This window comes from Numenius arquata, chromosome 6 (assembly GCF_964106895.1).
Source record: "Numenius arquata chromosome 6, bNumArq3.hap1.1, whole genome shotgun sequence".
NCBI lineage: Eukaryota > Metazoa > Chordata > Aves > Charadriiformes > Scolopacidae > Numenius > Numenius arquata.
The window spans coordinates 46,553,874-46,580,673 of record NC_133581.1 but is presented as its reverse complement, the minus strand read 5'-3'; the positions used below and the strand labels follow the sequence as shown (position 1 = coordinate 46,580,673).

Genomic DNA, 26,800 nt, shown 5'->3' with positions numbered 1-26,800 from the left:
ACAAAAACAGTTGATGCTCAGAAGCCTCAAGATCTCCATCTCCCAAGTGAATTACTTGCATCACTGCTTGTTATCCATAGTGCCAGAAGCCCTGTGTTTCACTAGTAACTCGGAGTGCAGGTAAGCAGGCAGAGGCAGTGGGAAGCATTACCTTAATCTTCTAGTCAAAAGTCCCACTAAAGGAGTAGGTGAGGGCAGGTGTGTTTGGCAACACACCCAAGGAAGCTTAGCTGTCAGGGCATCCCAGGAACAGACAAGGAAAAACAGCTGAAGCTCAGGGGAGCAGTGTTATGGCTGTATTTTCACCTGCACATGAGGTGGAGCTTTGACCAGTAAAGCTATTTCAAGTGCTCAGCTCTGCAGACAGCACTGCTGTACAGCGCAGCACAATGCGGCTTGGCAGCTGCTTTCCCCTTTGCTCATTCCCCATCCCCCCAGTGTTTGGATGTACCCATCAAACTATATACAAGCTACCACGGGACCTGAGATTCCCCATCCATCCCGCCGAATTTTAGCTCAGGACAAGCACTGAAGAGCCCCTGTCTGCCACCACCATCTCTGGCCAGATCAAGGAAACTACAGACAGGATGGTGGGGCCAATTCCAAGTGACTTTCCTTTCCAAAAAAATCACATTTTAAAGTCAGCATTAAGCCATCATAAATCAAATACACAGTTGGAGATGGGAAACCCATGTTCTTTCTGCATTATCATTCAGACCGTTGTAGAGGGAGGGGCAAACAATATGAACGCCAAAATATAAAATCTACAGGGCTTTATTGGTTCCCCTGCTAAGAAAAGAAGCCATGGGCTTAGTTTTTCTCAGGCTGCTAGAGAAGATCTGAAATAGCCAGTGTTCAGCAATCTAAAAGCATTGCCAATCTCCGAGGGCAGGCTGCAGTCCCGTTCTCTGGAGACCTTTCAAACAGCCTAGCTGCTGCAGCAAGTGGAGGAGAGCAACCTCTATTTGCAGCACTGAGACAGTATCTCTGCAGGCTGCTTGGGGACTTCCAGACAACACTGAAGGTGTTGATAATGGAGCCAGTTTCAGGCTTGGGCTGCTGTCTCTGCTTCCCTGCGTGACACCTTTGTGATTTGGGCTGTAGAAGGAAGAGCTGCAGACTGGCTGGCAAATTGAGGGGAGGAGAACTTCTTTTAAGGAATTCCTCTTATGGCACCCATGAGTGCCTTGCCATGTATTTCCACAGTAAGGCAAGGCAGGCTTTACATCAGGGTTATTTACGTCATGCAATGCCATGGTGTGTATAGATCCTCCTGTTTGCTCCACACAAGCAATACTCGTTTCTTCAGTACAGGTTTATGCGATGGCGTGTCAGGGTGGAGGACAGCTGCTCCAAAGAATTTTATAAATCAAGATAATAATCTGCTCTGCAGAGAAGATGGGGTAAAAGTCTGATTTCCAAAATAAGCCTTCAAACTTTTCCATACTTTAGCTTTATCAGGAAACTCAGCAGTTTCCTGTGAAGACATACTTCTCCTGTCAGCCTAACGATCACCTAGCAGTCTTCACAGAAATGACTGCTCCACAGAAGTGGCGTTTTTAAGAACGAAAGCTATTGTTCTAGTTTTATCACAGTGACTATTTGGTTTTTATTGCACCGCACAGTCTATGTGGAAGCTTGTAGCTTACCAAGCTGCAGTCAGCACTGACTTACCCTGTCGAAATGGTTGAAAGAAGCCCGGAACTCGTTCATTTGTTCCTGGCTGATTCCTTTGGCATCACGGGTCAGAATCTGGTTTTCCACCTCGTTGATGGTTCGAGCAATTGTTGTTAGTAACTGCTCCCAGCCCACTCGGATATGCTGGAAAAAGAGGACAGGACAATTTTTAAATTAAAATGTAGCTCTTCCGCCTCTGTGGCCAGTGGAACGGATGTGCTACTTGTTGCAAATTAAATGATCCTGGTGGCCAAGGCAGGATAAGTCTTTTTGCTCAGAAGAGCTTCCTTCTCATCTGCAGTGTGAGCCAACCAGACGTTTACAATCTGAATTTTGAATGAAAGAATATTGAAGAGGCCAATTCCTCATCTTAAGAAACTCTTGGTCCAATTGCAAAGTTCCTTTGCCTTGTCAGAGCAACATATTGGGGGCCTTTAACACAAATGAGAATGAAACCCAGTGCTTCTAGGACTTAGTTGGGCAAAAAACTCTCCTTACCAAGAAAATAAATAAACCACAGTCTTTGGAAGACACTGGTGCTCCACTGCCTCTGCTGTTGCATACTGGAGAGCTGGCCAAAAACCGAAAGACAAGTTTCAAAGCCTGTCTGTGTTCTGCTGGCCTCATGTTGAACTCAGATTGCTTCCAAGAAACCTTACGTTGTCAACAGAAAGCCAGACTCCAATTTTAAAAAGGTTTTGTTGGACTTTTTTCTTTTGCCAGGCTGTGGCAGCTCAAAATGACTAGCACTCCTCTGGTCTTTCAAATCCCAGCTAACAGGCTGCCACAATTGGGTGGCAGGAAAAATGAGATCAGCCAGTTTTTCAAGCAATACTGTTGATCTCATTCAGGTTATTTCTATTGTCTATATTTGGAAGTACATTGGAATGGGTTGGCATCAAGTACAGCAAGGCAAAAAAAAAATAAAATTCAGCAACATGTTGTTGCATGCTTGGCCACATCGTCAAACTCTCCATTTTCCTGAGAATCCCAGCACACTGCCACAGCTAGATGTGGCTGATGCTAACTGGCCACAGCAGATGAGGCTGGCTGACCTGCCTCCAAAACTTGCTTTACCTCCATGGTGTAGTTGGTGTGCTTGTTGTCAAAGATAAGAGCTTCCTGGATCTGTTGGTGGTCTCCTTCCAACTGGTCAATCTTTGGTTTGTAATTCACAATGCTTTTCTCATACTGTCGCAAGTGGTTGAGCTGGTCCTCCAGGGTCCCATGCATCTCTATTGAAATGCGGCCAATCTCCTGCATTAGCAAAGCCAAAGGTGTTAGATCCCATTGGAAGGACAAGCCTCAACATGCTTGACAATTATTGCAGCTATTTCACGCTCACACAGGATGATGATTCAAAAAATCTCGTGGAGCAGTTACTTTAAATGAACCGAGACAGTGTCAGCAAAAATTTTAGCAGAGCCCTGAACATTTTCCAAGTGAGGTGAGTCACATGAGATGTGTCTAATACAAGGATTTAAAAAAATAGGAAACTGCAGTCCATAAGTTAGTAATGTATCAAGCCAGATCTTTTTCTGATGTAGTCTGCCACTGAGTCCCTTCATAAAGACATATTTCTGTAATTGCTCCCTTCTTTACAGCTCCTGCCATCAGTAATAGCTTCGTATTTTTCCATTTCATCAACTTCAATTACTTTAACTCAAATCTTACCTAAAAAGAGAAGATCTTCCTTAAAAATATGTCTCCTCTGTTGATGTTTGATACGCTAATTGTATTTATTTTGTCATGTGTATCAAGACTACTGCTGTGAAAGCAGTTACACAAAATACGCTTCTGATGTAGGGTCTTTAGCTTGCTGCATATAAGCACAACTCTACTGAAATACCATTGCTCCCCATTTTAAGTCACATTTTTTGTCTCCATGCTAAAGAGTTAAGGGAAGAAAAGTACAAGCAGTTCAGTAACCAATATCAATCTTGGGATTCCTCATATTTTCTATTAAAGTTTCTTTTGCTGTAACCTGAAGGAAGAATGACTGTGGGCAGTGGTCAAGAAAGACCACGGATAAGAAGATCAGTGAAGATCACAGAGGAAAACAGACTGTTTCAAAATGAGCAAAGCGCTACCTCCATCTTGGTCTGGATCCAGGGTCCGATGACATTGGCCTGTGCGCCAAACTGCTTACGAAGCCGTTCATTTTGCTGCTGGCGAGCATGTTCTTCCATCAGGGCTTGATCCCTTCTGGGAACCAGTTGCCTCACCTACAGCAAAGAGTAACAAAGCACAGGTTATATATACAAAGGCACAGGTAGAGTAAATGCAGAAATTGCCGCAAGGAAGGGAGGAGTGGGCGTTTGCACTGGAAACAAGCAGTCGTACGGTTTAGGACACAGTGGGAAGGCTCATGGAATGTGAATCCTATCTGCTGTAAGCTGCACACTGCAAACTCATCTCAGGCCATGGAAGACCAGGAGAAGCTTCCATTCACTACTTGGGTTTTTGGTGGCTCATGTTAACTTAATTGCAGGACCCTGTTCAGATCTCACTTTGGTGATCTCATTTGGCAGTAAGAACCATCAACACAGCTATTCTAGAGAGTAGCTGCTCTTTTAGGATTACAGCAAGGGAAGGCTACTTGGCTGCGAAGATAAAACACCTGAAGGGTTGAATGGCGAAAAAGGATACTGATTCACATGCCATACTTACTTGCTTGTCAGGTCAACCGGGGACTGAAAACCTCAAAGCTTTTAATTTAGCATCTTTCATTATAAAAATAGCAGCTAAAAGGGATCTGACACCCCTTAGGCATTTATATGAAAGATGTCTTCCACTTTCCAAGCACATGGCAATTGAGCCAAAAACAAATCACAAAAAAAAAAAAAAAAAAAAGCTGAGCAGTAAGCATGAGAGGGTGACTGAAAAGTAAATAATCCACTTGTTGGGGCCCCAGTAATGGAGCAGTGTTGTCCTCCCACACTAACTTGCAAGGCTGGAAAGAACTCACATGTTCCCATTTGCCATTGATCTCGTGTGGGGTGATCGTAGTGTAAGGATTCGTTCCTGCCATGTTGACATGGTATGTCTGGACAATCTTTGAGACTTCATTGTGGATTCCCAGAATGGCCTGTCGCTCCTTGTCGGCATCTGGCAAAGTGGCTTTGAACTGTTCATGGGCTGTGGTCAATCCCTGCAGAAGGAGGACAGCAGCAAAGGGAGGGTAAGAGCATTAGTCACTGAATAGCCTCTTCAGCAAATGTATCCCTGCAGAAGTGACTGCAAAAGCTTACACATTCCCAGGATACAAGGCTACTCATACACTTTTCAGGTTCTCTCAGCATCACTAAAGAGGCTGTTTAAAGTAATCAAATGATGTGAAGTCTTGTTTTCCCTCTGTTTCTGTCCCATGTTGACCAGTGACCACGATCACATCCCCCAAAATGGTGGAATAATTTTGGCTCATAATTTAGGGGGAACTATTTCTCCAACACTGTTCAGTGACTGTCAGCCCCTTCGGGAAGAAGATCCGACTACTAGCATTACTTGAAAGCAGTCATACCTCACTGTAGGGGAGGCATACCTCACTGTAAAGGCACCGTATTTTAGTTGTCCTACTGGGTATGTAGTAGTTCTACACCTATGATAACTCCAGATGAATAATCCAGATTCAGTCTGATCAGAGTAAGGTAGAACTAGGTGAAGGTCTACCAGCCAACAGCAAACTCGCACAGGCAACATATGCTCCTGCTGCTGAAACGCAGCTCCTTCTCCCTGAACACAACAGGCCCTTTCTGTTCCCCGTCTTGCTGCGGTGCCCAGACTGTGCTCCAAGGACCGATGGTGGGGGCATGCTTGCTCGTGGTTTGTGGACAGCTGACAAGCCAGTTGGTCCTGGCTCATCTCCCACTGCTTCTACAGGCCTTTAAGGTACTTCATCGCAGAAGCCTGGAAGATCAAGACTAGGGAAGCAAACGCAGGGAAAGAGACGGCAAAACAAAGGGGAACAGAGAGGCATGTGCAGGGATAATTGAGGGAATGGTGTGGACAGAAGAGGGAATGAAAGTAAACTGCATGATCGACCACTCTCTTACAATACACACACACAGTAACTACTTTTTGTAAAATTGCTTCCTTACATGGTGACTCATTACTTTGCAGCTGCTGCAGAGGCCATAGAGATGTAATGCAAGTCTGGGGGGGCTGGGAAAGATACTGCAAACAGTCACAAAGAGATGATGGAAGTGTTGAAATGCTGTTCAGATTTGTTCTGCATAATGAAAGACTTAATGAACCCCTTTGTTCAGGAGGGAAGGGTAGAAGAAACAAGCAGCAGCTCAGTAATGGCTGATACCAGGCTAGGGCTATTTCACTAGCTCTCTGCGCCCCCGGCTGCAGGGTGTCCCCTCTTGGTCTCCCGTTTGCTGCCTCATGATGGCTACGTTGTTGTCAGCCATTCCTGCAAAGCACTGACTTGGATTCTTTTCATGAACCCATCAAGCAGGAGAAACAGAAGTCCCCATTGCAACCCAGGGAAGAGTAATTCCTGCTGTCAAAGGTCTGAAAATTACCTGTAGATACCTCAAGTTGCTTTTGTAATACCCCTTCAGACGGGGGAAAACTGCGATACTGTCTCTGTTGCCTTGCAGAAGACAAGAAGACTTTCACTTCAAATGGTAATCCACTACCAAAGCAGACAATTCTGATTTTTCTTGTGCTGAGCACTGAAATCCAGCTGGCAGCTCAACAACTGCCCTCATGGCACATCCTATAATCACATAGGACCAAATGACCTGGACATGACATTACATGGGACAACTGATTTGCAGAACCTGTGAGCAGCACTAAGCTTTGCTCACTTAGGTTAAAAAAAACCCCACAAGACCCTAAAAGAGTCTCTCAATTTTCAGGCTTTCATTAATAAGACTCTGGAGTTACACTGAAAAATCTGCTTTCAGTTCTTTGTGTCCAGCTAGGGTGGTATGAGCATGTTTCACACCTATTCAGATCCATGTTTTTGGAGAAAATCAAGGAAAAACATTCCTTTTTGTTTCTCTTGCTAAGGCTCACTCATTAGAGCAGAAGCACCAAAACACAACCTACAAATTCAGCACCACTAGGAACCCAGGAGACCCCCAACTTCTCTCTATCCCAGCTGAGTGGTGCAAATGACTACTCTGTACCTGGATCTCCTCAATGGTGTGAACAATGAACGTGTCCTGCAGGTCCTCCATGGCCCCTTCCATCCAGTTATTGAAAGGGGCAGCTCGTTTGGCATATTCCAGGTACAACTGGTCAATTGTTTCCAGTAGCTTCTCTGTTCTCTGGGCACACACAAAAAAGGAAAGAAAATCAGGAAAGATGGTTAGAGAAGAATAATCACATAAATACGTGGGTTGGCTGAGCTGCTCCTTCCTTTCAGACCTCCTTGATGCTTGCAGGATGGCACTACAGTAAAAGCCTGTCTGCTGTTAAGAGATTACACACAGGATGGATTTTTTCCTCTGAGGGAAAAATCTGAGGATCCTTTGAAATAAAACAAAACAAGGACAGTCTTTTCAAGAAAAATGAAATTATAAAACACATAAAAGTAGAAATAAACCAATAGCCTGAGCAAATGAATGGCACCATAATTGGGCTGGAAGGCAAAAAGCTGGCTAAATATACTGAAATGTAGCCCTTGCTTACAGTCTAGGATGTTCTAGGAGTGCACAAAAGAACTGAAATTGGTTGCTTGTGCCCGCTGCAGCTTGTTTCCCACAAATAACCTACCCACATAATCCCAAAGGTCCAGCTTGTAACATGTCTCACCTCCAAGGCTTCTCTACGTTTCTGGGTTAGGGCACCCAGATTATCCCACTGATCACAGATCTTCTGGCACCTGGCATTGACACTGGGAGAGTCGTAATAGTCCAGCTCACTATAAGGGGTGGGGAAAAAAAGGACAAGTCGTCAAATTAAAACATTTTGGAGAAGAAAGAGAAACCCATTAGAAAACTTTATCAGCCTTGAGGACAGATTCAGACAAAAAGCTCATGGTCTCTGGAAGTAAAGTGAGCCAGGAAGACAGCAGTATCTGGTTTTGGAAACACCGTATGTTATGGTACATCAAAAGCACAGAACAGGAAGAAAAACAACCACCACCCAATGCCTCAACAAATACTGGTGCTGGCTGCCTGATGGGAATAACCTGGCATTGGGGGAAGGGAGTATAGGCTTTTGCTCAAGCTGGGAACAAGCAGATTATGAGCAGAGCAATATGCCCCTGTATTCTCCTTAAGAACATCGAACAGGCTAACTACCTGCATCTTGTACAGCAGAATGGGCAGCAAAGATTTTATTATGAATGCAAAGAAACTGGTTGAGGTCATTCCAAGGGTTGCATAGTACGGGTGGCAAAGTATAGCTAAATTACAAAATCCATTAATTTATTCAGGACAATCCCAGAATTACAGTGTAGGTTTCTCTCCTACATGCCTGACAGAGAGCGCTTTGCTGAGATGTCTACAGGCTGGCACTCACGAAAGACGGGCTGGTAGGAGTATGGCTGGGGAAAGGAGAGCCCGGGGGTAAGCCAAAGCTTGTGGTTTGTACTGCTTTGTGCTCTTGGTTCTGCATATGGACAAAGAGGGAGAAACCTGCAGGCAGAAGGAGACCAGCCAAACTGGGAAGTGTCAGCCTCAAAAGAGAAAGCAGAATAACTCATTGGGCTGCTGAGTGACCGTGAGCATTTCTCTAAGCAGCAGTACAGGTTTAAACAGTGTCCTTTTGCCTCCCCCAGCCTTGTTTCTTCCTACCATTGTATTGCCCTCCTGAGGTGTGTGGCCACAACTGCTGGTGGAGTCTTGCAGTAGACTAGTCAGGAAACTGATTGGGCTAAAAATATCTTTTTCTTTGCTGGGTTTTTAATCCAGATCAGTTTCTCAATCTACTTTGCTGCAGAGCCAGCATAGCAGATGAAAGAACTGCTTCTGAAAGCCTGGTTTGTAACGCAGCCATGCTGGACCACTGCTGCTGGGGAGGGGAACATGCCATGCCCCCAGACATGCCTGGCAGCCACAGCAGCTTCTTCCAGACCCTCTCCATCTCCCTGGCAGTGTATCTCTGGGGGAGAAAAGAGCTCAGCTATGGTTTTTCAGAGCATGGCCTCTTTGCTGAGATGGAAAATGGCTTTTGGAAGGATGGCAGAGCCCACCATTCTCACACTTTGGAAGAAATCACCTCTCCCCCAGCTTAGGGCCTGGCCCTTCCTTGTTGCTCTTAGAGCTGAAGCTGCTCTGGCTGGCATGTAGCACATGCTCTGGAAGCGGCAGGTCAGCTAATGCTTGCTGACTAGCCAGCCTCGGTTTTAATCTTACTGACATTGAGGATTGCCTTGAACTCTCCTCCTGTTCCAAGGTCAATCCTCCAGTGGACAAGGGAGCAATTCTGTAAATCTGTGTTGTTAAAGGAGATAATGATCTTGATCCAATAATCCTGACTTTTAAGAGAAAAACAGTCCTTCAGCCGAAGAGTACTGATCTTAGCCCAGACACTATCTTGAGATAGGCTGGTGTGATATATAAATATTTTTAAAATAGGAAACAAAGTCAAAGCCAATTTGTTCAGACTGTTTTTGCCAAGAAACATGCAGTGTTTCAAGATCTCTCTTCCTGTGCTGCAGAGGGATCAACCTCCCACCCTGAGGAGACACCATTTCTCCTGGTAACCTGCGCCACTCGCCACTCCAGGAAAAGGAGTGGAGGTGAAGGTTTCCCAGCTGGGGGAAGCAGGGAGGGAGCTGAGCTGCTGTGAGGATACCCTGAAGCAAGTGCTGACTGGAGTCCATGTGGTGCAGTGCCCCTGGGGCAAAGGGCCCAGGGTGGCAGCAGAGGCCACGATGGGTTTCAAGCATCAGCAGATGTTTTTCCTGCCAGAATAAGGAGGAAGTTTTTTGACAAGAGAGAGTAAACTGACAGCCTGCTATCCACTGCTGTTTCCTTCTGTTCCTGGAAAAGTATGATGGTGTTACAACTCTGAAGCCTAGCAGGCGCCAGCGGCAGGTCAGACTCTTTAGGAAAGGGTTCACAGCAGCATAACGATCTGGAAGAGGGTGGAAACTTGGCTTGGGAATATAATACTGCCGCCCCCTCATCAGCACCCACAACTCATCCGTTTTCTGGCCTGCTCTTCTAGTGCATCCGGATACTGGAGAGCAGTATCCTAGATACTGTTTGGAAACACTGGGACTTCCCAACATTTTTGTATGGGGATTGATTTATGGCTCTCCAAAGGGCAGAGGGCAAAGCTGATTAAGGCTCTCTGGCCCCAAGGATGGGATGTGTGCCGGGGTGCCGTACTTCAGCTCTTGTGCAATAGCAGCAATCTGTTCCACGCGGTCCTGGTGTGCAGCCAGGTCACTCTCAAAGGCCTCGTGTTTCTTCAGCAGGGCCTTTATCTCCGAGAGGGTAGCAGTTTCGTAATCCTTCTGCTGCAGCATTGCTTCCTTACCTGGGGAGGGAGCCAAAGGACAGGAGAATGAAGGGCAGGACCCAATGGCCCTAAAAGCCAGCTCCCTGCCACTGAGGCAGCCCCAGGGGCCCTCAAAAGGACATCTACCCCACTCTAGACACCCTGCTCGAGGCTTTGCCCTCACACATGTTGGCCTAGATATGCCAAATCCTCACTTTCAAACCACAGAGTGTGAGTTTGCCATTAACAACAGAGAAGGGCATATAGTGCACCTCAAGCCAGTACTGTCAGTTTATACTGGACTTCTCTCGGTATGTGCAAACTGGGCTATGCTGGTCCTGTAAATGCCAAATGTAGCATTTACAGTAGGGCAACTTTTCCTCTTCTCTGTAGCTCTTTTCTACCCAAAGTTGTCACTTTGCAACAGTTGGGGAATGCCAATGTGGCCGCATGATGGAGCAGAACAGAGATCAAGATGATTTTCATGCATTATTTTCTAATAAAATAAGAAATGAACCTAGCATTTTTGAGAGGAAAATCTCTTGGAAGGATCTATGCATGTTCCGTCTCTTCCCCCCTACATAACAGACAGCACAATGCCAGGCAACAGGAAACATTACCATCTGTCCAGGACTCATGAATGGATGCCTTCTGCCGGAACTTCTCTGCCAGGTGATCCAGCCTCTCTAGCCTCCGGATCTCATTCAACAACCACTCCTCATAGCCCTTCTCAGCCTGCTCTAGGCCACCCCAGGCATTGTTTATATCCTAGAGACAGAAGCATGAGAAGAAAAGGCAGGTTAGAACTTGGTGGGGGGGAGAAGATGTATGTCAGCATTAGTGTCCATGAGCTACATGGCTCCAATTGGTTGTAGGGAGCGGATGTAGCTTTTAATCATAGAATCATAGAATGGTTAGAGTTGGAAGGGACCTTAAAGATTATCCAGTTCCAAGCCCCCTGCCATGGGCAGGGACACCTCCCACTAGAGCAGGTTGCTCAAAGCCCCATCCAGCCTGGCCTTAAACACTTCCAGGGATGGGGCATCCACAACTTCCCTGGGCAACCTGTTCCAGTGCCTCACCACCCTCACAGTAAAGAATTTCTTTCTGATATCTAATCTAAATCTCCCCTCTTCTAATTTAAAACCGTTACCCCTTGTCCTGTCACTACACTTCCTGACAAAGACAGGTCAGGGAGATGAAATGCCAGACTTAAGCAGGACCAGCAGTGTCAGGATATACCTGTCTGCACAAGAGTCCCTCTCAAAACACTTTCCCCCATGAAACTTCAACAAAACTGAACCATTTTTCAGTTAGAAAAAATAAGAGGCACCCAGACATCTCTTCATAAAGGCATGCAACTTGTGAAGACCCCCAGAGTCTGGCTTAGATACAGGGAAGCAATGATCGCTTGATCCTCTCTTACTGTGGCCTTACTGAACTCTATTCTGTAGGGTTCCTACCACAGAGTAGCTCACCCTGAAGGTGGGCATGCTCTGCCCATCCATGAGTAGAAAAGGAGTCCCATTTTTAAGGCATGGTTATACGAGCAGTTACCCCCACTCACCGAGACCATTTTCCCTTCTGAAGGCATGAAGGCCGGCCTGTTGCTGAGCCGCAGCTTGGTCTGCAAGGTGTTGAAATTGATCTCAAGTTGGCACTTCTCTTGGACCTTAGGGGGCTTGTGCAGGCGACGGTAGTCCCGGAAGTCCTCCAGTTTCTGCTGCATGGCTTGCATGGTGTTCTCTGGGGCCCGGTTCTCCAGCCAAGGGATGGTGCGACGGATCCACTCCAGCAGCTGGAGAGATCAAAGACAAGAAGTCTTGAATGGAAAATTCCGTTAAAACTACAGGTGTTGCTTGATCTCATTAGGGACCGTTTACTTTTATGTTTGCTGTCAGAAAGATTCTGCCACCAGCAGGGCTTGTAAAGAAAAGTTTGCCACCTTTTCTGGAAGTACTTTTTTTTTTTTTTTTTAATGAGCAGCACATTCCCTGCCACACTAAGTAGTAGTGCTTGTTGCAGCACTGCCAATCCAACATGCTTAAGGCATACCTTTCACACAACCAGGACCAAACTACGTCCTCTGATTATGCTAAATCCTTAGAGTTTTGCTGGACTGTTGCATAACTAAAGGATGCTGTAAATTATATTACCTCCAGAAGGGTCTGACAGAGGAAATCAAATCTAGCCTCCAGTTATGCTTTTCCCACTTTAGCTTCCTTGAAGTCAGTGTTGCTCTTTGAATAGCCCTCCTTAGCAAACCTATTTGGGGAGCCGGCAAAATGCTAATGCAATGGGCAACCCGTAGTGTGAGTGGAGAAGTGTCCTATGCTTTTCAGACCAGGCTGAAAGCAAGCTCAAGGTCTATGTTTGCACTTCTCCATCTTCCCCTCCCTACTTATCTTCCACAAACATACCCCAGTCCACATTTGGTTACTCTGCAGTTTCACAGCTGTTAGTCTGTCAGGCTCCTCAGTTAACCAAGCAGCCTCCAGCTTGTACCTTACACAGATGCTTTCCAACTATCAGCAAGCACATATCTCTTTCCGCAATTATCTCTAACTTCTATTCCCTCTGATACAATTCCTGACTTCTCCAGTATATCAGCATCCGATTTCTATGAAAGATGTTATGAAGTTGTATAGTCCTGACGAAAAGGACTAGTTAAACCAGCTCGATTTTTCCTTTCATTTTAGCATTTCTGTGGTTGCTCTTAATACACTGAGAAACTCAAAGCCGCTCTATGGAAGCTTTCTGTTTTAAAGTAGATTGCTCTTGCCTTTATGGTAAGTTCGATCCTTAATTTTTCTCAAGCTAGAAGGGGAAAAAAAAATTTTCCAGGGAAATGTGGGCCATTAGCACTCCCCAAGATTAGCTACCAGCGTTACATGCAATTCCTTTCCCCATACCACCACCCAGAAACCAACAGCAGCACGGACACCTACATCACTGGCCAGTTTCTCGTAGTCTTCCATGAGCTGTTCATTTTCTTGGTTGACTGCCAGCACCTTGCAGATACGATTTGCTGCTGTCTCCGCCTGACGAAGAGAAGAAAAACAGAAGAAGGGAAAAGTGTAAAAAAAAAAAAAAAGGATAAACCAAAGCTTGCCGTTTAGCTTCCTGCTACATACCTGTGGGGAAGTCTCCTACACTTGGCTCTAGCAACCTGTCTGTGCTTTGAAGCCTCTGTCCTGACCTCTTTGCTTTCTATCTGATCTTCTATAATTATTTTTCCCTTCTCCAGGTGAACACATTCCTTCAGAGATTCTTAGCTCTACCGATCCCACCCTGATCCCACATGTTGCGAGATGACCACATTTCTATGCCTTTTCTGAAGCTGCTTCTACAAGAAGGCCCTGTTTGCTTCCTACCATAGTGACCCTGTCTGCCTCTTTACAAAGACAGGGGGTTTCTGCCACCACCTCTACTCCCCTCACCAGCGTTTAGAGCTGCAACACCAGTAACTGAGTGCTGTAAAGCTAATGAGACTCTCTACATGGTTCTTATCCCAGAAAGAACTACCTAAACCGAGTTAATCCATAGGCTGGACTTTGGAAAATTCCTAATTTTGTTTGGAAGATAAAGTGGTAAATACTCCTCTTAACCTTAATTTCTGCCCAGCAGAGCAGCTGTCCCTGTATTTCTGGCACTCATTACAGGGCCACCTCCTCCAGCATCTTGCCGCATGACACCTACCATGTATTCAGGGTCTTATGACAAAGCTGAGAATTATTTTTTTTTTTCCCTTTATGGGTAATCTTTCTGCTTACTCTCCCAAAACTAGTCTCACCAAAAAAGAGCCTGTTGTTACAATTTAGTTTTTTTTTTTTTCTTTTTCTCTCCCCCCCCCCCCCCAAGTTGTGGGCCCAAAACCTTGTTCTCTGCAGGGAGCTGAACACGTTAAAACATGAATTTGGAACAAAGAAAGGATCAGAAAAATCCCAGCTATGAACTCGGGAGAAGTCAGTCTGCCTTGGAGTGCCATGCATGTGTTTGGCATGGAGAACATACAGCAGGCTGATCCTTGCACAGCATGTATCTGTGGATATCAGCCCCCTGTATCATCATCATGGTAGTTACCATGCTGCAAAGCCTCAGAGGACGTGCCCCTGTGGTGGGTGTCAGGGGATCGCTCAGCACCCTCTTACACAGCACAGCTACCGCCCTGGTGCCTGGGAAAGGTGCTAGAGCGACCCAACAAGACTCTTGTGGAGTATCTCTCCTTACAGAGGCGAAATGGAGTTGAAGAGGAGAGGGCACATGCCAACACTACAACAGACCAATTGTGAATGCTGTGTCCTGCCTTAAAACTATGTGTGGGACTGATGCCAAAAGAAGTTTTGCTGAGCTTATAGCTGGCAAGTTTCAAACTTTTTTCTTTTTTAAAAGGCCTTTTATTATCTGTTTATTCAATCTCCAAGGCCATTTGAGAAAAATCCTCTAATTATTGCAGCTGATGCGAGGCAGCAAGAATAGCAATAAAGTCATAGACTATACAGTGATGTATGGATCGCTAAGGTCCATGGGGATCTGGCAATCTTATTAATTTAAAAGAAGCTGTAAAAACATATATTTAGTCATCTGTCCCGTCACTAAAGTGGGCCAGCTAGCAGATACACAGAAATGAACTAATTTAAAACACATCAGAGGGACCTGTACAGGAGAAAGAGCAATTTCACTTTAAAAAAAGCCCAACAAACTGTAAAAAGTGCAAATGATGGTTACATTTAAGGAAGCTAGTACTTTGATCTGTTTTTAACTAAAGTTTGTACTTTAATGGAGTGCTCTTTGATATCCAGAGAAAACTTCACAGGCATGGGACCAAACAGTATGTCAAAAAGATATTGCCAGAGCCCTACCACGATGTGCCTAGTGACTGCAGGGAACTGGTGATGCCAAATGTTTACTGCAATAATCCCAGGAGAGGAGCTCCCTGCACACTCTTAATTCTCTTCTTTTTACACCCCAGGAGCTCACTGCAGCAGCAGCCAGCTGTGCAGGAGGGACCTCATTTTGCATAGGCATATTTACATGTATCCATGGATAGATATCCTCCAGCTGCCCAAGTTTTTAAAAATATGTCTATGTATGTATGTGTGTTGAACATATGTCCAAACACAAAAGCCCCCTCAATATCAGCAATTACGACATTATTTGTATTATCCTAACAGCTGAAGCGTAGAGGCTTTCCCTCCTCTATGGTACTTGCTTGTCTATGCTTCTTGCCTACTCCAGAGCGTTCTGTGCAGCAACAGGAAAGGCTTTGTGGCCACTATCACCATTAATGGCATAAGCAACACATTATGCTGACTTGCTACCTGAGCAAGGTAGGACAAAAGGATCCCAGTGCTTTCAGGTAACCTCCACAAATACCTCCCACACTGCTGCTAACGAGCTGATCTGGTAATAGAAGAGTGGCACACTAAGATGTTTACATGAGGCCAAGGCAGCTCCCCCTACACCTTCATTAGTGGGGTGCAAAAAGCCGCTTTGGTTTCCCTCCACTACTGAAGGCAATGACACATTTTGGATGCTCACCCTGGCTCCAAACAAGCCAGGATGCCCACAAGGCATGGAGCAGCACCGAGAAGATGCACCATCCTGGGGTCTGGAAGCTGCACATCTGTATTCTCAGAGAACCTGTGCGAGCTGATCAGCCCCAGTGCAGTGTGGTGCTGACACATTACACTGCTTGCACTCAGAGACTGTGGGGAGGGCAAGCCCAGGGCGTTCTGCTTGATACCTCGCTGCTGTGTGACGTGTATGTGCTGTTTGGTGGACTGTTTGGAAATCTGAATAGCCAAAGTGGCAGTAATTTCTGCACTTTGTAATTTTTGTCTTTTCTGTACTTCTCAACCCCGACTTGGACTGTGTAGGATGGAAGTAGAGATGGCTGTCTCTCTAGCTCATGGATCCAGGTCTCTTTGCTGAAGAGGATCGTAAAGGAAGGCATTCCCACAGTGCGCTATGTAGGGAAGATGCCTGCCTGTTGATATCCTCTGATCTTAGAGGACCACTCCAGAATACTGTATGCCAAACAATCTCTTAATAAAATGGTAAAACGTTAGTTCGAAATTTTCACCTCAGAAATCAAATTTACAAAATATTAAGCCAACCAGTAGTGCATGCATTTAGTGTGAAAGTCAGAAGCGGTTAGAAAACAAGCAAACCAACCAAAGCAAGTATACCTACAAATATAGATATATAAAAAAAAAAATGGCATAAAGAAAAAGCAGTCATCTACACACACAAGTCAGGCTGGGGACCCTGTACCTTCAAAGGCTCAGTATAAGAGAGTGAAAGAAGCAGAAAGCGGCTCATGGGACCTCCCCTTCAGGACTGGTGGCAGTAATGAAAAATCTGAATAAGAAATGGAGCGATATCACAGTAAGTCACCTAACCGTGCACAAGGCAGCAACACATTACAGTCTGGGCTGGGGCTTGCACTCAGTAATCACTTTGCGTTTGCCTGGGGGTTTGAATCTGTGTCATTCAGCTGCTGGCTTACGTATGGCTAGGGCAACTCCAAAAAGGAGCTGTGTCCCTCCTGCCAGGGCACAGTTGAGTTGCTGGCCCATCAGGACTGCTAAAAAATTAATAAAAGATTAAATCTTTAATCTACCCTATAAGCCAGTTAGACTACATGGGATTGGAGCTTTAATAACTAAGAAGCTCCATCTCTAGTTCTTGCCCCAGCTACTTGGTTCAGGTCCTGAGGCAGCAAAAGGTTGTTTTCAGTTATTCCTGGACACATAGCATCCACCTAAATTGCTGATGAGAGCATGGGACCTGCTGAGCAGGTTTCCAAATCGTGGAATGGGTGCAGAGAGAAGAGGAAGGGATTAGTGAGGAGCATGGCTGCTCCTGCAGCAGGCCACAACCCTCCTCATATTGTGGTTTGCCGTTTCCTCAATATGGAGTTCTTCAGGTTAAGCAGACAGCGTGGAGCAGTCGCTCAGGGGCACCTGGCAACCAGCAGGCCTTATCACCAGGCTGGCATGAGTTCTGAGACTACAGTCTTCCTGGGCAAGCATCAGCTGGCTGGAGCTTGCAGCCTGGTCTTAAGGATTTTGAACTATTCGCAAAGCAGGATCCTTGAGGAAAAGTTACAACTACACAAATTATGGAAACAAGCAAGTCTATTGCACTGCTGTGGGACATATTCCCAGTTCCTTGGAAACAAGACAGTATCACATAATTTATATGAAACATGGCAGAGAACAAAAAGCTTGAACTGAAGAGCTGCTCCCTGGAACCTATTGCCTGCATTTGCCCTTCTGAAAGCCAGCATCAGCATGGTATCTGCAACAACGCTGTGACTATCAGCAATGCTTTGTACAGAAGAGATGGACTCTTCCTGGAGTCAAGTTAGCCCTCAAGCTGGGCAACACATGGTCTCAAATAGAAAAGGCCTGGTGAGAGAAAGAAGTTGTGGCTGGGGGAAACAGGGACATTTTACATCTATTCATAACACGAAGAATGCAGTCTTGAACTCCAGATTTTATCACTCCAAAGCCTACAATCTGAAATTACCAGTGATCTTGTGGAAAGGCTGCAGCCCAGCCAAGCTATGGCATGGGATGAAAAGATGGACCTTTTTCTCCTATTCAAAGGACTGCAGGGAAATTACTGTTTTGGAGGAAGTTTGCCCAGAGGCGAACTGTGACTGTTTGGTTCCTCTGAGGACAAATGTCCCGATGTCAGCTTAAGAGACTTTGGAGTAAAGAGGAAGCAGAGGAAGAAGGACTGAAGTTATGGAAATGGGCAAAGCAAAGGAAAGAGAAACAAAACATATAGGTGGTTTGGGAAATAGAGGAGAATGACCAGGGAGAAGCAAGGAATAGAGAAGCATATGAGTTTGGGAAAGCTCAAGGCCTGGTAGGAATGCACTTTGTGGCTGAAGCACAAAAGTGCTATGTAACCAGCTCACAGATGATTCAGCCTATGAAAAGACCACTGACCTAGCGGGGGCTGAGTGTGGAAGGCAGGATGGCAGCTCAAGAGGGGTAGGCTGTGATTTCCTGCAGCAGGCTGATTTGATTTGGTACTTCTGGAGGCGCATTGCCTGGACAGGATGATGCCCACTAGTCCCTGAAAGAGTATGGACTCTGTCAGAGCAGACATTCATTCATCTTTCGATTCCAGCTTTACCAAATGCTTTCGCCACCAATGGGGTGTGAAACTGGAGGGAAGGAGCAGCTCAAGTCTGTTTGAAAGGACATTTACATCACTTCTCCAGCAAGACTAGAGATGGCACATCCAAGCGCATTGCTGGATGCATTGAGCTTCCCTGCAAACGCCCTGGGGTGGACGGGGGTCTGGCAGGTTCCTCAGTGGAGAGGAGCGGTGGGCAGGGCAGGGACCGGGAAGGGGGTTGTTAGCAGTAAAGTCTCACCTTCTGCGCCCCTGAGAAGGCGTGGTAGTAACATGAGACATAGGTCATTATGGCCTTCTCATCCGGCCTTAGCGTGCCTATAATATCTGTGCAGAGAAGGAAAAGAGGTTGAAAGGATAAAGTAAGAAGCAGCACATAGAATAAAACAAAACAGTCATGGGTGGCGTGAGAGAGGGGGAGAAAACTTCCCATCATGCATTGCAGGACAGGCCAAACAGATTTCCATGCGGAGAGCTGGGAATTCGGATCAGAAGGTGGCTAGCAGTGTTGGCTTGTGGCTCAAAGCGGCACCCCTCCCTCCCTCCCTCCCTCCCACCCGCTCCCCAAACCCAGGGGGATCCCGAGCTGAGAATCCGGGCTCTGCACCTTCACAGCTGCGGTCCGGGGGCCTGGGCCCAAGGATGCAAATAGTCTGTTTGGAGGTTTGGATGCCTGCACTCAAGGCCTTTCTGTACGCTCAGGAGCCAGAGATCGGAGCCTTCCTACGCAGTGCGCTTCCTACACAGTATCTGCTCTGCTGCAACACGCACTGCCTGCTCCCACGGCACTAAAGTACAGGCGGCTGCTTGGTTTCGGCGAGAGATGCTTACAAGGTTTCACCCACAAAACGTGTTCCTTAATTGACTCCGTTACCAATGGGAAAATGGCTAAGCCAGATACAGCAAGGACTCAACTGCCCGATTTCCAGCATGGTGGGTGATGAAAAGAGGTAAAAAAGAAACAAATGAACAAAACCAGGCATCTCAGTCATGATAAGTAATGTTCTGTTTGCAAAATCAGCACGGATGTACTTGTTAGACATGCTTTGCAAGCCCCAGGTGAACTGGGGCTGAATTTGTGGCACAACTGGAGAAAGCAGCAGATTCAGACCTTGAAGAAAGGGTGCGGGAACCTGCAGCATATGCAAGGTAAAAGATAACACTTTGGGTATTTATTGAACCCTTCGTAAAACCACTAAGCTCTGCTGCCTCATCTTTGAAAAAGGAAAAAAAAAAAAGTGAATAGGTATCAGCATTGTTTCCAGTGGGGGCAGGTTGCAGTGTCCTGCTTATCAGAGCATCTATGTGGTGGCCTCCACCTTTGTGAGACCAAGCATCCTAGCTCAGATTTCCCAGGAACAAGGGGTACAGGTCCTCAGCCATCAGAGCAGCAGTTTGGAAGGCAAATGGAGAAGGCAGAGCTCCCTGCTCCCTCGGATTTGTGTGTGTGCCAAGGTGCTGGCATACATAAGTGCCACTGGAACTAACACTGACTATAGGGAAATGGGACTCCTGGCTCCCTTGCCCCACATATTATGTCTGGGGCACCCCTTTGAACCAACAGCCAACTCTACCAAGAACATAATAATAAAGATGCCCGTAGCTAGAGAGGAGAGAGAGAAAGAAAAAAAAGGTTTGGACATTAGCAACGGCACCAGGTGTGCTCTGTGGAAGGAGCTTGGAATCCTGTGATACCTTCTGGGCTCCTGAGAAGGCGTGGTAGAAGCTAGAAACATAGGTCATGATGGCTTTCTCGTCAGGACGGGCAGTTCCAACAATGTCTGTCAAAAAAAACCTCACGTTAAGAGCATAATCAACTGATGGGAGGAAAGAAAAGGAGAGGGAGAACCACAACTGTCCAGGAGGCCTGCTGGGGTATATGCTTCTCATAGCAACTCCACAGTGCTTCCCAGCACTCCCCAGAAGATGTATCTCTCTCAGAAGCCAGGATCACCCTCCTGGTTCCCCTCCCTCATGATAAAATTGCTTCCAAGGTCTGGCCAGGCTAACGCAGCCATACGTCAGCATGTTGCATGTCATAGCACTTCCCCATTCTGAGAACATTACTATGAATGGTGGGTTGAATCAATCCAAACTGGCAGCAGGTTGACATGGCTTTTACAGATGTATTATTCCGCAATTCCTCCATGCAGTTCTTCAGGAAAGATCCTTTCTCCCTTCCTTTCCATGCCCCGGTCCTCCATTTCAACATAATGATGGCTTGAATTTCAAAAGGCCCTTTCATTAGTTGCAGAGGAAACTCAACACCTCTAGAGATCAGAATTAATGGTGTGGAGGAACGTGCATTAGCTCCACTCCATGAGGGAGGAGAGTGATCAGGAAAGAGCAATGGGAGCTCCTGCAAGGGGCCCTCTTCATCACTGCTAGCTTTGCTGAGATCTGAATCTAGATCCACTTATTTTGGTGGTGGCTTCATTTCCTACAGAATGGCAGGAAGCACTTGAATCTACTCCAGAAACCTCATGTTTTTTTGTGACCTCAGCATGATGAACGCAGGGAAAGCAAGACTCATCCCTGGGGATGGGAAATACTACCTCAGAATACGAACACCCTAGTTACCCAAATACAGGTTCACTGGGTTCAGCTGTCCTATCCCCACTTTTCCCCCTTGTTCCTCTCACTCTCTTATTTAACAAAAGCCTTTATTTGCTTCTCCTGTCCAAACTGAGCCTGAAATACAGCTTCTACTGTTGAAACCAGCTGGCTTCAGGCAAACAGCCAACAACCAGTGAACTATTTCAGGCTGTTGTTTCTACTCCAGAGTTACAGTCTTCAAAGCCTACTGCCAAGCTGGTCCTGAAAAGGCTCTGAAAAGTAATCCTTGCTGTCCCAGTGGCCTCAGGGAAGCAGTCAGTCAGTAGCAAAAGCACCTCTGAACAACATGGATCTCTGCCTTGGTCTCCAGACCCAGTCGGTGAAGGATCTTCATACCCAACACTTCTCAGTAGTCAAGAAGAAGCAGTTTATAATACTAATATCATGCCACAAAAAGGAAGATTGCCAGCAATGTCAGAAAGAGCCCAAAAATACTCTGGAGCAAAAGGAATGCAGTCCTGCACTATACATTAACTCAGTATTAAGCCTGATTCTTGAAAGGGAATACTTTAGTCAGCAGTGGATATAGCCAGGTGTTACTCATCTCTGCCCAGTGTGTCAACCCCAGGTTAAGATCTCCACACCAGACTCAGAAGACTGATGGGCACAGGAGGAAGAGGGAAGAACATGTGATTCATTATTCCATTGTAACTTCTTCCCTATACATTTAGTATGTGGCCATGGAGGGAGCATTCAGCGGTTACTGAATTCTTGTACAATACAAGTCCACCTAGAAGATGTGGGAACTTTCTTGAGAAAAAGCAAGTTAAAAGCCACTGGGTTCTACTTTACCTTCTGCATCCAGCATCTTGGGAATATCCAGGTATTTCTCAGCCACATCAAAAGCTGTGTTTAGATTAGTGAGAGGATCATCCTGGGAAAGAAACAGAGCCAGACCATCAATATCAACTTGTAACAAGGTACACAGCATTTCTCTCAAAACACAGCTATTGTGCTTGGTTTGGTTTGGGTAACTGTGCTGGTCCAGACAAAATTATGTATGAATCCTCAGGTAGTAGGATGAAATAATTAGCTTCCTTTTGAAAGCAGACCCTGGAGACTCATGATATGATAATTAACATCTAATCCATGCGCTTGCAACAAGAAGGTATAATACATTTTGTCTTAAACCTAGTTTAAAGCAAAATTAGCTTCACATCATACTGATAGTAAATGGCCATATCTCACATTTACATCTCATGCTTATATTAGCTTTGCAACTTCCATTTTAAAGAACTGCAGAGCTGTGTATCTGTTAGAACATCTAAGCAATACTAAAATAGTAACAACATCTGCAACGGGTGCTGTCCTTAGCTAGTGTACAGTTTGTTGAACACCAGTTGAGTGGGAGGAAGAGAAATGTTTCAACAGATCTCTACAAAATAAATATATATATAAACCCCCGTTTTGTCTGAGTATTGCTTTTCCTCCTAGTCACTGCACAGGACTTGTCATTTCCTTCTATTTCTATTCCTCTATACAGTAACTTTCTGCTGTGGCAGGATGCACTTCAGATACAGACATCAATACACAGTAATCAAATCCTAAACAAAGTTAAATGTGACTTATCACATCATGAGTCATATCACAAAGGTAACTAGATTTTAAAGAGCCATACAAGAGAATATGAAACGCAGATGTTGCTGGAAATGAAAGACCTCTGCAAATTGTTTCCAGCATTCAAACATAATGAGTGCTAAGTGCCAGGTCCTGCACTTGGGTCACAACAACCCCACGCAATGCTACAGGCTTGGTGAAGAGTGGCTGGAAAGCTGCTCGGCAGAAACGGACCTGAGGATGTTAGTTGACAGCTGGCTGGATATGATTTGTACTATCCTCTGGTCACAAGAAGCCACCCTCTGCTATGGAATTAGAGGCTGGTACCATTTCAGCTTCAGCCTACGTGTCTCCTGTGCCTGCTGTGGAGAAACCTCTATGAACTAAAAGTGTAACCAAAAGCCTTACTTGAGAAAGTGAGAGTAGCTTCTCAATATACAACATACCTTGTTCACTAAGTGTAGACAGGGCCTTAGCTCCATTTAGGAAGGAAAAGTAACAGTCTTTCTTTCACTCGAGTGCAGGAGCATCCAAAAACGCCAAGTGGCAGCTCCCTTGCCATTTTCCCCTAGATCATGTGCCATTTTCTACTTCTGTAGAAATGTCACCACTATGTACCAAATTTCAATGTATGCTGACCATGACATGACCACCACGGCATTGCTAACACCCTGACAGAGTGCTTTATTAACACAGACCTTTCTTAGCACAGATCCATCTGAATGAGCTGCTTGAACATCTGTCAGCCTCTCCTGGAGGAAAGGGAGGAGCAAACTCACTGTAGATAGCTTTCCTATCAGTTTGCAAGTAACAACTCCAGGAGCAGTGTTGCCAAAGGCTAAAAAGGAATTTTAAGCTGGAAGTTGGGCGAGGTTTCCTGATGGGAAAACTTACTGGGCTTGGTCACTCCCAAAGGAAGGGCTGGGAGTCTTAACATGCGGGAAACTGCAGACTCACCTAGATGAAGCCAGCAGACTTCTACTTCGTATGTAAGAAAGATGTGCGATCACATAGTCTCTTGGGGAACAAAGCTAAAGATAGCGCTACTGAAAACAAGCTACATAAGTCTAAGACTAGCTGAGAGATGAGCAGAGAGCTAAACCTTGAGCAAGATCCTGTTCTCTGTGGGATAAGCTTCACCTCTCATGGACAGGGCTCATCACAAAGGTGATACTAGTGTCCCTGCCCAGAGAAGGGGTTTGGAACTATATGATCTTTAAGGTCCCTTCTAATCCAAACCATTCTATGAGTCTATGATTCTTTGTGCAAGAGACAGGGTTTCCCTGGGGGCTTGTCCAAGACTACAATACAGTCTTGAGCCCTATGAAATTCCTCCAACTCCACTGCCTTCAGCTCCATCCCATCATACACCAGCTAATTGTGATTGCAAATCGTCTGTTTCAGTTGACTCCCATGAAAAGGGATAAAGTAGTAAAGACTGGCCTGGCAGCTCCAAGCCTTGCAGTGTAGCACCACAGTTGCAGGCATGTGTTAGGGACCCAAAAGGCAGCAGAGCAAACAAAAGCCAAGTCACTTGTCTCATGATTCCTTCCACAGCTGAACCACACACCCTAGAAGAGCACTGACCCAGATGAAGTTCTGCAGAGATGCCTTGGTTCCCACTCTGCTTATGTGAACATAGAGATGGCAGAGACACAAAGAAGAGCAGTAATTTGCCAGGCTCTAGCTGGGCCAACCACAAGGAAAGCTATAGTTTTTCCATGGAGGAATTAAGTCGTTTTAATGGTAGCAGATAGCAAACCTGCCCAAAACAGATGCCCACCTGGCATGTTTTCAGCTTTTGCTGACTAAAGACTATGGTGGCTCCTCCTCTTTCACCATGACCCTAACTCACATGGGGAGCCTTCTCTCCTCCTCCAGCTATTTCGAAGTCCTTGCAGCACACAAGGTTGCCATGGCAATTATTGCAGTGTGACATAAAAAAAAAATCTTCTATTAACTAGCAATCAGGAAAGGAGATGGAGGGGGAGAAAAATCAAGAGAAACACTTACTATATCTGCCAGAGTTGAACACACTAGGAAAGAAATCCATTGGTACAACTCATGTTTTCAGGAGTATCTGTAATAAATGCATCCAACACAGCAGTACACAGACCACATTTCTATATGGATTGTGGTATATGAGGGGGTGTCTGAGCCATCAGTCAATGATTGTACTTGATAAAAAGATCTTAGATGTGGCTCACAGTTGACTACAGTTGGGGGTAAAAGGAAGAAGGGAAACCCCGTCTTCTGCATATCCCTCACATGCAGACCATGAGCTGAACCTCGAGATCTTATCTACAGTGAACTGAACAATAGCAGATAGACCTGCACTGATTAGAAACCATCTATCCAAGTAAGTAGTTGTGGTGTCAGGGAATCACTGACACCAAGCTGGGTGGACTAGGAAAAATAGCTATGAACATAAACTCAATACAAAACTGTGTTCACTAAAGAAGTTGCTAACTTTTGGGAAGAAGACATGCAGCTACCTTTTGCTAGCATACACTGCCAATACATGGTCTGTAGCATAGACACAGCCTCTGTGACGGAGCAGAAAGAACTAAAACTGCGCAAGAATGCTGCCCAAACAGGAGGTACAATGCAGACCTCTTGGCAGCTTGGACTGACGTTCACCTCTCTATCTTATACATGTATGTGTGTACACAGAAACACACAGAACGTCACCAAAGGCACACACAGCTGAGATGCCATTAATCACTCCCTAGAGTTGGAAGAGTCCTGGAGGTGGACCTCTGATGTACTATCCACTGTGATGGCTGCTTCTCAGGAGCCTTTCTCATGTCTTTTCTCTGTAAGATAAGTCCCCTGCAGAACCAGGAATGATTCAAAATGTTGGGGTTTGTTTGCTTGCTTGCTCTTTTTTGAGGGAAGAGGGAGAGGGGAAGTAGGCTCCAAGGAGAAGGGCAAGAATCAGTTGAATAGAGCCAAAGGGAGGAAAAAGAAGCAATAAAGGAGGAAGCAAGTGACAGAAATAGTCCAGGCAAATACTGTATTTATGAAGGTGCTGTGTTTATCCATTCTACATTCTACAAATGGGTTTCAAAGATCTAACATAAAAAAGGCAATTTCGTTTCAGCACACGTCAACTGCCAGAGCTAGAGGCTAGGCTCTGAGCTAAGTTCTTCCCAGCTATTTGCTCGGGATTTCAGCTATGGTAGAATTCTCAAACATTTGTTTAATCTCATGCCTTTAGAGTAATCGAGGCCGAACAACAATAAAAACGATACAGAAAGAGTCAGAAGACTGTAGGAAGGCAGAGGGAACCTGATGAAGGATGGGATCAAGGACAAGTGGAGAACAAAAGACACCGGTCCCCTTTAACCTTACTCCAACGAGGACAAATCCCTCCCCATCTACATTCATTTTTGGCTAGGACCTTCCCTTTCACCTTAAAAAGCCTGCAGGCAATATGACCAAATAAATTTCTTTCCCTCACTCTCATTTCTCTTCAGTTTGGCTAAGGCCTTTGTTGATAACAGAGAGCACCGTAGCATTTACGTGGCTGGATTTGTCAGACACACATTGCTCAGCTGCTTTTATTTTCCCAAGATCAGGCGCTGAAAATGTAGCTCTAATAATTCCTTTTTTTTATTGCTGCTGCTTATGTAAACAGGTACAGTCTCTCCCCTCTGTTTATTCATCATGTGCTGACTCCAGACACTAAAACTGATCAGATAATATAATTGACTGTTCTGCAAGACAGTAAAGATCTAAAAGGTTACTGAAAAGCAGAGCAGGCATTGTACAATTCACTGCCTCAAGGATGCAGCTAATTTGATTAACTCATTTACATATTGTCTATTTGCACAGTGATCCGAGAGCCCAGGTCCATTAGTAATGGGCTTCTCTGTTTATTTCCCCAGCTAACATCGAGCATGTACGTGCTTTATAATACCCAGCCTGTGGGATCAGATGGTCAAACTTTCTGTGTATTAGCCTCAGTAACGACACATGAATTACGCTCTTGGTGACATTTCACTCCACATGTGCATGGACATAATGAAACCGGATCTCAGCAAACTGCAGTAATGCCAGTAGGATGAGAACCCAGTTTAGTCTTCCATTGCCCTGCTGGGCTAAAGACACTGCTGGCAGCACATACTACTGAACACTTAGTCTCATTATCCACTTAGCAATCTTGTCTCCAAGACACACAGGAATCAAACTTTGGAGCAGTGAGATATCATGTTACCAGTGGCAATTTTTAAAGTAAAATCGAGTGTTATGGCAAATGCTTTTCTGGCACCTGATACCTACATGCTAGGAGAAGCCCAGTACTGCAGATGGCTCAGTGCTATGCTGGAAGCATGTGACAAGTGTCCAGTGAAGGCACACAGACCCCTTCAACGAGCTTGAA

The 26,800-nt window shown here is 45.5% G+C and overlaps 1 protein-coding gene across 13 annotated transcripts in view; it reads right to left on the bottom strand.

The window, feature by feature from the left end:
• ACTN1 (actinin alpha 1) overlaps positions 1–26,800 on the bottom strand; it is a 90,081-nt gene that overhangs the window by 5,364 nt on the left and 57,917 nt on the right. For 4 of the 13 annotated variants that reach the window (XM_074148552.1, XM_074148550.1, XM_074148554.1 and 1 more), the window contains exons 7-18: positions 21,652–21,733; positions 19,939–20,024; positions 13,035–13,127; positions 11,654–11,884; positions 10,707–10,854; positions 9,975–10,125; positions 7,447–7,555; positions 6,819–6,959; positions 4,646–4,828; positions 3,768–3,902; positions 2,755–2,934; positions 1,675–1,821 (exon numbers count right to left, since the gene is read on the bottom strand). In XM_074148552.1, the coding sequence (XP_074004653.1) occupies positions 1,675–1,821; positions 2,755–2,934; positions 3,768–3,902; positions 4,646–4,828; positions 6,819–6,959; positions 7,447–7,555; positions 9,975–10,125; positions 10,707–10,854; positions 11,654–11,884; positions 13,035–13,127; positions 19,939–20,024; positions 21,652–21,733 (1,686 nt within the window). Of the gene's footprint in view, positions 1–1,674; positions 1,822–2,754; positions 2,935–3,767; positions 3,903–4,645; positions 4,829–6,818; positions 6,960–7,446; positions 7,556–9,974; positions 10,144–10,706; positions 10,855–11,653; positions 11,885–13,034; positions 13,128–18,484; positions 18,571–19,938; positions 20,025–21,651; positions 21,734–26,800 lie in introns of all 13 variants that reach the window. The other 9 variants (XM_074148555.1, XM_074148556.1, XM_074148557.1 and 6 more) reach the window with 3 other exon arrangements.